The 10328-nt window shown below is 50.9% G+C and overlaps 1 protein-coding gene across 2 annotated transcripts in view; it reads right to left on the bottom strand.

Moving 5' to 3' along the window:
- Nucleotides 1-211: 211 nt before the first annotated feature.
- akap7 (A-kinase anchoring protein 7) overlaps nucleotides 212-10328 on the bottom strand; it is a gene marked incomplete at its 5' end in the record, with an annotated part of 23866 nt that continues 13749 nt past the window's right edge. For both annotated transcript variants that reach the window (XM_083689416.1, XM_083689417.1), the window contains one exon: nucleotides 212-2874. In XM_083689416.1, the coding sequence (XP_083545542.1) occupies nucleotides 2636-2874 (239 nt within the window). In that variant the 3' untranslated portion in view covers nucleotides 212-2635. The remainder of the gene's footprint in view (nucleotides 2875-10328) is intronic.

Below are 10328 nucleotides of genomic sequence, written 5' to 3'. Positions count from 1 at the left end.
GTAAAAACAGAAAACACCGCTTCAGGCAGAAGCTATTAGAACACAGAAATAACTCTCTGACCCAGCTACTGAGAGGATAGCCCGACACACACACACACACACACACACACACACACACACACACACACACACACACACACACACACACACACACACACACACACAATCAATCTGATATAAAACAGACAACTGAGGATATTGGATCCAACTTCATATCCTGATTTTATTGTTCATTGTGGCAAAACATGATCATGATGAAACACAGACACACAGACACAGACAGACACACAGACACACACAGCCAGTAGGGCTGCTAGATTTAAACAAACTCAAACAATGATCATGAGACTGCAGCATCCAACCACGAGACATCGTGAGACTACAGCATCCTATCACAAGACATCATGAGACTGCATCATCCAATCACAAGACATCATGAGACTACAGCATCCTATCACAAGACATCATGAGACTGCATCATCCAATCACAAGACATCATGAGACTGCAGCATCCAACCACGAGACATCGTGAGACTACAGCATCCTATCACAAGACATCATGAGACTGCATCATCCAATCACAAGACATCATGAGACTACAGCATCCTATCACAAGACATCATGAGACTGCATCATCCAATCACAAGACATCATGAGACTACAGCATCCTATCACAAGACATCATGAGACTGCATCATCCAATCACAAGACATCATGAGATGGCAGCATCCAATCACAAGACATCATGAGACTGCAGCATCCAATCACAAGACATCATGAGACTGCAGCATCCAATCACACCACAACATGAGACAAAGCATATATTAAGGTTCTGGTGAAATTATGTAAAATTGAGCATAAAGTTAAAATCAAAGCCTTCTGAGTTCCAAGGTCATAAATCAACTTCTATTTCATCCAATAATTAAGGCCACTCTGGGAAGTGGTACTTTGAGTATTGTCCTCGCTAGAAAGCATGAAAAAATAAACTGAAATAAAACTGAAATCCATCATTTGTGCTTTTTGTTCTTTTACTCGATTCCAAATCAAACTTCATCTTTTTTCTTTTTAAATATAAAATTCATCTTACAGAAACCTTCTTCTATATCTACAGGATGCACTGTGAGCGTCTGTTGGGTGTTGTAGTCCTGTTAGGTGTTGTAGTCCTGTTAGCGGTTATATTCCTGTTGGGTGTTGTAGTGCTGTTAGCGGTTGTAGTCCTGTTAGCTATTGTTCCAGCTGGCAGGGAGTGTTCAGTCAGGAGGAGCAGACTCCATTTCCCACAATAGGCTGGGACAGAAGATCCATTGCCTGACGGGTTCTGAGCTCGACTAATCAGGTCTGTATCAACAGCGTAAACAAAACAAACAAACAAATAAACTAAACAAATCAACAATCCAAAATCATCTTCATCAGTCAGTCAACCTTCTTGACTGTGTTCATTCAATTCTAAACATTTTCACCCTTCAAGTTCCAGCGTGTAAACGTTGATCACAGCATATTCAGATTTCACTGCATGGTCCAGGTTAGACCATAGTCCAGGTTAGACCATAGCCCAGGTCAGACCATAGTCCAGGTTAGACCATAGTCCAGGTCAGACCATAGCCCAGGTCAGACCATAGTCCAGGTTAGACCATAGTCCAGGTCAGACCATAGTCCAGGTCAGACCATAGTCCAGGTCAGACCATAGTCCAGGTCAGACCATAGCCCAGGTCAGACCATAGTCCAGGTCAGACCATAGTCCAGGTCAGACCATAGCCCAGGTCAGACCATAGTCCAGGTTAGACCATAGCCCAGGTCAGACCATAGTCCAGGTCAGACCATAGTCCAGGTCAGACCATAGTCCAGGTTAGACCATAGTCCAGGTCAGACCATAGTCCAGGTTAGACCATAGTCCAGGTTAGACCATATCCCTGGTCTGGGACATGCAGTTCATGTTCATGTGTAGTGATGTTGTAGCTTAGTACAGACTTAGTACAGACTCAGTACAGACGCCGATTGTCTTAGCAGTAGCACTGTAGGTGTGTAGGTGTGTGTGTGTGTGTGTGTGTGTGTGTGTGTGTGTGTGTGTGTGTGTGTGTGTGGGGTTGACGAACCTCATATCAGTGTGACATGTAGTGTGTGGACTAAACAACCTACACAGGAGTCTGAACAGCAAACCTCCATCACCTGGTCAACTCTCTCTCCTGGGGTCAGGGGTCAGGGGTCAGGGTCAGGGGATAATCAAACAAGCTCCCCACTAGAGAGATGGAAGCAGAGGCTGCTGGGGCCAGCGGGAGGGGAGACAGAGGGGATGGAGGGAAGGTGAAGGAGGGGGTGAAGAGGAGGTAGGAGGGGGTGAAGAGGAGGTAGGAGGGGGTGTGGAAGGCTGAACCAGGAGAGGGTTTGGGGGGTTGAGAGAGAGAAACAGGTCGGTGCTGGAGCAGAGACACTAAAGCTGCAGGGGGATCCCACACACAGTCAACCAGTCCTTCAGAATAAACCACCTCCTGGAGCCCGGAAACACCCCTCCACCCCCGCTGCACCTGGTACGATCCTGCCCTCTAGCTCCGGAGCTCTGGCCCTGGCCATCTGGCTCGGCCTGGGAGTGTCCAAGGCTGCCTGGGGTCTGGTTGGGGGGGGGGGGGGGGGGGTTCATTTAGCTAGCATTGGGGTCCGGTGTCGTCATAGCGGTACCGGCGTTAGCGTTGAGGTTCTCCCCGGGCCGCGCCGTGCCAGGCTCCGTGGGCCCACCCCCGTTCTGCCCGGCGGGCCCGCCCCCGTTGTGTTGCGTCTCGTCGCGGTACTGTTGGACCGCCCTCAGGACGGCGTCCTCCACCAGCCGCCTGCTGAGACGCTGCAGCTCCTCGTCATCAGGCGCCGCGCCCCGCTTCACACCTAGAGACACGCACACACACACACACACACACACACACACACACACACACACACACACACACACACACAATAACGCGTTAATACGACATGAACACACACACACCGTGCACAGCTCTAAGCTACACAGACTGCCCTATCTACCCTTGCTTTGTCAACACAACACACCCGGCGCCGCGGGGTAAAGACTCCTACAGCACCCGGCGCCGCGGGGTAAAGGCTCCTGGCCACTGAGTGACAGCAGGCTCCTACAGCACCCGGGCGCCCTCACCGGGGAACGCCCCCTTCTCCGTTTACACCAGTGGCCTGTGCGACCAGGCGGCTGTGATTTCACCATGGTAACAGTGTTGTGCCTAGCCTTTGGTGTCCCAGGGGACAGGGAGGTTGGTGGTGCGGCCTGCCCTTGGTAACGTACCTCAGCAGAGGGACCTGACTGTGCGGCCTGCCCTCGGTAACGTACCTCAGCAGAGGGACCTGACTGTGCCGCTCAGGGTTTGTGACTGACACAGGGGTTTAGGTTTGTGACGGTGTACCACAGAGGTTGTGACAGGGGTTTAACATTGACAGTCTAGTGACGGTGTAGCATAGAGACAGACACAGGGGTTTAACATTGTGACGGTGTGGCACAGAGGTTGTGACAGGGGTTTAACATTGTGACGGTGTAGCACAGAGGTTGTGACAGGGGTTTAACATTGTGACGGTGTAGCACAGAGGTTGTGACAGGGGTTTAACATTGTGACGGTGTGGCACAGAGGTTGTGACAGGGGTTTAACATTGTGACGGTGTAGCACAGAGGTTGTGACAGGGGTTTAACATTGTGACGGTGTAGCACAGAGGTTGTGACAGGGGTTTAACATTGTGACGGTGTGGCACAGAGGTTGTGACAGGGGTTTAACATTGTGACGGTGTGGCACAGAGGTTGTGACAGGGGTTTAACATTGTGACGGTGTAGCACAGAGGTTGTGACAGGGGTTTAACATTGTGACGGTGTAGCACAGAGGTTGTGACAGGGGTTTAACATTGCTCAGACAGCCATACAACAGCGAGTGAGAGTGATGAAATGGTGCTTCACATCTATCACCAGTATGAATAAGGAGAGAGGGAGAGAGGGAGGGAGGGAGGGAGGGAGGGAGGGAGGGAGGGGGTTGGCTCTGGACGGGGCCCAAGGCAACAAGTCAACACTAAGTGTAGAAGATGAAATGGTGCTTAGGGCCTCAGAGAGAGGAAGAGAGACAGGGAGGGAGGGAGGGAGAGAGGGAAAGAAAGAAAGAGAAAGAAAGAGAGGGAGAGAGAGAGAGAGAGGGAGGGAGAGAGAGGGAGAGAAAGAAAGAGAGAGAGGGAAAGCAAAAGAGTGAATGAGAGAGAGGGAGAGAGAGAGAGAGAGAAAGAGAGAGAGAGAGAGAAAGTCCTATACATAGAGACACGTACTTGTCCTCGCAGCGCGGGGATTGCTCTGAAAAAGATCTGCAAAACAAACAACAGGCGTTTAGCAACAGGACCTCATCTCAATGCCGCCAAGACATCAGATTCCACTTCTCCCAATCAACGGGGTCTTTGTGGAGCCGTAATTCACGACTTGATTGGCCGCACAGTGCATAATTGTGATTGGTTATGAGCATGCCTTGATCTCAGAGCTAAATGGTGACACGGTTTGTTGAATTTCAAAGACTCTGATTTTGGAGTTTCGTGGTACTTAAAACAGGATTCATTTAAGTGGTGCTTTCTGTGGTTGCTCTTAGAAGATGAACTGCCTTTGAAAATCCAAATCAACAAGACACCTTAAAGGGCTAACCAGCCTCTCGCTCCCCGCGAGGAAGACTGCAGAGATAGTCAATAACATAACACTTAGTGCTGCTTCTCTTGACAGCAAAACCTCCAGCTGGACTAGATAAAGTAACCTGATGACTAGTGACTAGATAAAGTAACCTGATGACTAGTGACTAGATAAAGTAACCTGATGACTAGTGACTAGATAAAGTAACCTGATGACTAGTGACTAGATAAAGTAACCTGATGACTAGTGACTAGATAAAGTAACCTGATGACTCGTGGCTAGAGACCAAGACTACCCTGACCCTGCCTGACTAGGACCCAGCCAAGACTACCCTGCTAACATCATTCAGACCAGGGACCAAGAGTGTTCTCCCTAAGCTGGTGAGGCTGGACCTCAGTCCTCAGTGACATGCCTCTGTCCCCACACCTCAGAGCTCTGCTGAGAGATAAGACTCTCCACAAACATCTACTACTAAACACTGAGACAGACACCATCTACAGTAAACCTCCCTCCCTCTCTCTCCATTTCTCTCCCTCCCTCCCTCCATTTCTCTCTCTCCCTCCACGCCCATACTAATCTGGAGATTCTGTAGAATTCACACACATGCACACGCACACACACGCACACGTGCACACACACACCAGTTAAAACCGGTCTCTCCCCACACCCATGCTAATCTAGAGATACTGTAGAACTCTCTTCTCACACTCACACACGCGCACACACACACACACACACACACACACACACACACACACACACACGCACACACACACACACACACACGCACGGCAGTTAATATGTCTCTCTCTGTCCCCACACCCACCCTAATCTATAGATGAGGCAGGCTGAAACACAGCGGTTCACCTTTTGCCTCCTCAGTTGTATCTGAGGGAAGTCCAAACACACTAGCCTGGCTGTAGTCATGGTGACGGCAGAACGAGGTGCAAGTACAGCACTTAAAGTAGAACTATGCAGGTTTTCATCTCTCTCTCCCTCCATCTCTCTCCATTTCTCTCTCTCTCCCTCCCTCCATTTCTCTCTCTCCCCCCCCTCTCTACCTTCCTCTCCCTGTCCCTCTCTCTGGAACAGAAATGTCATTGGGAGTGTTATGTAATGCAGGGGACATGTGATGGAACCCTCCTCCCTGCATGTCAGACAGGAACAGTGCTGGTATTTCCTGAGGAAGCGGTGTGTTCATTAGTAAGATCATGAGAAGAGGGGAGAGGAGGGGGGGAGGGAGGGGAGGGGGGGAGAGAGAGGAGGGGGGGAGAGAGAGGGAGAGAGAAAGGACAGGGGAAGAGAGGGGGAAAGGGAGATGGGAAGGGGAGAGGAGGGGAGAGGGGAAAGGAGAGGAGAGGGGAAGGGGAGAGTGTGTGTGTAGGTCTAGTCTATGTGTGTGTGTGTGTAGGTCTAGTCTGTGTGTGTGTGTGTGTGTGCGCGTGTGTATAGGTCTAGTCTGTGTGTGTATGTGTGTGTGTGTGTGTGTAGGTCTAGTCTGTGTGTGTGTGTGTGTAGGTCTAGTCTGTGCGTGTGTGTGTGTGTGTAGGTCTAGTCTGTGCGTGCGTGTGTGTGTGTGTGTGTGTGTGTGTGTGTGTGTGTGTAGGTCTAGTCTGTGTGTGTGTGTGTGTGTGTGTGTGTAGGTCTAGTCTGTGTGTGTGTGTGTGTGTAGGTCTAGTCTGTGCGTGTGTGTGTGTGTAGGTCTAGTCTGTGCGTGTGTGTGTGTGTGTAGGTCTAGTCTGTGCGTGCGTGTGTGTGTGTGTGTGTAGGTCTAGTCTGTGTGTGTGTGTGTGTAGGTCTAGTCTGTGCATGTGTGTGTGTGTGTGTGTGTGTGTGTGTGTGTGTAGGTCTAGTCTGTGTGTGTGTGTGTGTGTGTGTGTGTGTGTACAGAGTATCATGGTTCAGGGTCCTGCTGCAGTCATACACAATGAGTCTGTCACCGTGGGGACCTGGCCTGACAAGGCTCTGCATGTCCTTGAAGAAGGTGGCAGCAGGGTGTGGGTGTGTGTGTGTGTGTGTGTGTGTGTGTGTGTGTGTGAGAGAGAGAGGGGAGTACGAGATAGGGAAAGAGTTGGGTTAGGGTTAAAGAAATAAGAAAGAGAGAGAGAGAGAGAAGGAGAGAAAGATAGAGAGAGGGGGGATAAAGGGAGAGAGAGAGAGAGAGGGAGAGAGGGAGGGGGAGAGAGGGAGAGAGAGAGGGAGAGAGAGAGAGAGAGAGGGAGGGGGAGAGAGGGAGAGAGAGAGAGAGAGAGGGAGGGGGAGAGAGAGAGAGAGAGAGAGAGAGAGGGAGGGGGAGAGAGGGAGAGAGAGAGAGAGAGAGGGAGGGGGAGAGAGGGGGAGAGAGAGAGAGAGAGAGAGAGAGAGAGAGAGAGAGAGAATGAACAAAGGACTGCAGCAGCAGCACATGTGCTCTCTCCTCCTGCACATGCAGCAAGACAGACAGAGAGAGAGAGTGTGTGTGTGTGTGAGTGTGTGAGTGTGAGTGTGTGTGTGTGTGTGTGTGTGTGTGTGGTGTGCTAACTGCAATGTCAAGGCCAGCCTAATATTCAGTTTCACAATGTTTTTGGAATGTGAAAAGAGAAATATCAATAGAATGTCCCAAAAGAGAAAAGGCATGTCTGATGAGACCCCCCCCCTGCCTCCCCCCTGCCTCCCCCTCTCCCATCTATGCTGCCTTTATAAATCCCAGAGCTATTATTTAGCGCTGTCAGTGCCATCAGAGCTCTGTGTGTGTGTGTGTGTGTGTGTGTGTGTGTGTGTGTGTGTGTGTGTCTTTGTGCTGCTGAAACAACAGACAGCCTTCTTAGTGAAAGCACACAGGCAGCCTTTCACACTACTGCCAGCAGGCTAACACACACACACACACGCGCACACACTCTTGCCCCGTGCCCCAGCTCACGAGGAAGTTATCGTCACATCAGAGACGGACCATCTGAGCTGCACGACAATCTGACAATCTCTCCCTCTCTCTCTCTCCCTCCCCCGATCCTCCCTCCCCCTCTCCTCCTCTCAGCATCATCCCCCTAGTCCGACCAGAAGTAGGCCAAGCCAGCTGAAACACACACACACAGCTCTCTGAAACAGGGCAGCCTGTGAGTGGAGCACTCCTAGCCAGAGAAACGCTGCAGAGAGTTTTAAACAATGCAGAGAAAAAATGCTGCCAGAGCTAAAGACACACACACACACACACACACACACACACACACACACACACACACACACACACACACACACACACACACACACACACACACACACACACACACACACACACACACACACACACACACACACACACACACACACACACACACACACACAGCTAAATGCATCCTTACTCCGCTTCGCTCTGCTGAGCCAGGAGCCCTGGGGCTGTGGACCAATAACAGCAGCTCCAGAGTGGAGCCGTGGGCTGGTGGAGCAGGGGGGACGCGCTGTAGGGGGACGCGCTGCAGGGGGACGCGCTGCAGGGACCCACCCATCCTTCCACCGGTCGGCCGGGCGCTCAGAACCTCCCGGTGACTATCAACCCTCTCTAACCTCGCACCTTCAATTGATGAGCAACCTTTTTATTCGTTTGTAATAATAATAACAACGTATCCTAATCAGAACGACAGAGGGTTAGTGTTAGGGTTGGGTTAGGGTTAGGGTTAAGGTTAGGGTGAGGGTTAGTGTTAGGGTTAGGGTTGGTGTTGGTGTTGGTGTTGGTGTTGGGGTTGTGGTGTTTGGAACGTTGGTATCTGGGTAGAAGAAAACAGGATTCCAAGTATTTCTTTTCTGTTTCTTCTCTTCTGCTTCTTCTCTCGTTCCCTTGTTCCCGCCACCGCCTGCGTCCCAGAATCCCCTGGGCCCTTAAAGGCGTACACGTGTACACGCTACATCACTGTTTTCATCTTTTTTAAAATTTCTTTCTTTATTAAATAGAAATAAATAATAAAAAAAGTTGTTCCGTCACTTTGTAGTTGATAGAAAAGCAGGATATGGATTTAGTTTCATGCCGGGGTATAAATAGGTAAATAGTAACGCTGTGTGGAGTCGGCTGAGAACCTTCATATCGGTGCATCTCTAGCTGCAATGGAGCACACACACACACGCACACACGCACGCACGCACGCACGCACGCACGCACGCACGCACGCACACACACGCACACACATGCATGCATGCACACAGAGCCCAAAGTCCACACATAACTGCACAGTACGGTTGAGGTTTATCAGGAGGAGGTTTATGGCTGAGACACGTCATTTCTAACTGATATCCACTCTGTTCTGACTGGCCCCTCCTCTCTGCCAACGCCAACACAACTACACACAAACTACACACTGAGACCTACACACACTGAGACCTACACACAAACTACACACTGAGACCTACACACACTGAGACCTACACACAAACTACACACACTGAGACCTGCACACAAACTACACACTGAGACCTGCACACAAACTACACACTGAGACCTACACACAAACTACACACTGAGACCTACACACACTGAGACCTACACACAAACTACACACTGAGACCTACACACTGAGACCTACACACACTGAGACCTACACATCAACTGTCAGCTAAACCACAGACCTCCACGCCAGACACCCCCAAAACAACCTAGACAGAGGGAGCAACGTCCCCCCCCCCGTCCCCCCCGTTACTGCTTCACACACTGTCCATAGATCACACTCTGATTGGATCCCCATGCAACCCCACACAGACAGACACAGACACACACAGACAGACACAGACAGACACAAACAGACACAGACAGACAGACAGACACACAGACAGGCACAAACAGAGACACACACAGACACACACACACACACACACACACAGACACACACACACACACACACAGACACTTACTGATCTTCTCCTCCGCTCTGGAGAAAGGGAAGCAGCATAACTGCCCCATGGCCGCACCTCTCCTCTCCTCTCCTCTCCTCTCCTCTCCTCTCCTCTCCCCGCTGTTCCCTTGTTCTCTCCCTCTCTCTCTCTGTCTGTCTCCCTCTGTCTCTCTCTCTCTCTCTCCCTCTCTCTCTGTCTCTCTCTCTCCTCTGTCTCTCTCTCTCTCTCTCCCTCTCTCTCTCTCTCTCTCTGTCTCTCCCGGTCTCAGTCCCTCTGTCTGGGAGTCGGTGGTAGAATCCTGATTCTCTCTCTCCTCCACACGGCCCGACGCGGAGCGAGGAGTAAGAAAACCAGTGCAGCGCTCACTCTGCTGTGACACAGAGAGGAGGGGGGGCGGGGGCGTGTGTGTGTGTGTGTGTGTGTGTGTGTGGAGGGGGAGGGAGGGTGACTCAAGCTCCACCCCCTCCCCTCTCGCTGCCTTGAATAATTGCTTTGGAATAGCTGCAGCTGACTGCCACTGTGTGTGTGCGTTCCTGTTTTGTTCTGTGTGTGTATATCTGTGTATATGTGTGAGTGCGTGTGTGTGTGTGTGTGTGTCTCTCTGCGTGCGTGCGTGTGTACTTGTTTATGTGTGTGTGTATATCTCTGTATATGTGTGTGTGTGTGTCTCTCTGTGTATGTGTGTCTGTGTGTGTGTGTGTGTGTGTGTGTGTGTGTGTGTCCTGCTGGGAGCTGTGGGTCAGTGACCTGTCTCCACATGTGGTGGTTACTGGTACTGACCCCTGGTGACGGAGGGCCTGGTGACGGAGGGCCTGGTGATGGAGGG

Source organism: Argentina silus (assembly GCF_951799395.1).
Source record: "Argentina silus genome assembly, chromosome: 17".
Classification (NCBI taxonomy): domain Eukaryota; kingdom Metazoa; phylum Chordata; class Actinopteri; order Argentiniformes; family Argentinidae; genus Argentina; species Argentina silus.
This window is presented reverse-complemented; position numbering and strand designations above follow the sequence as displayed.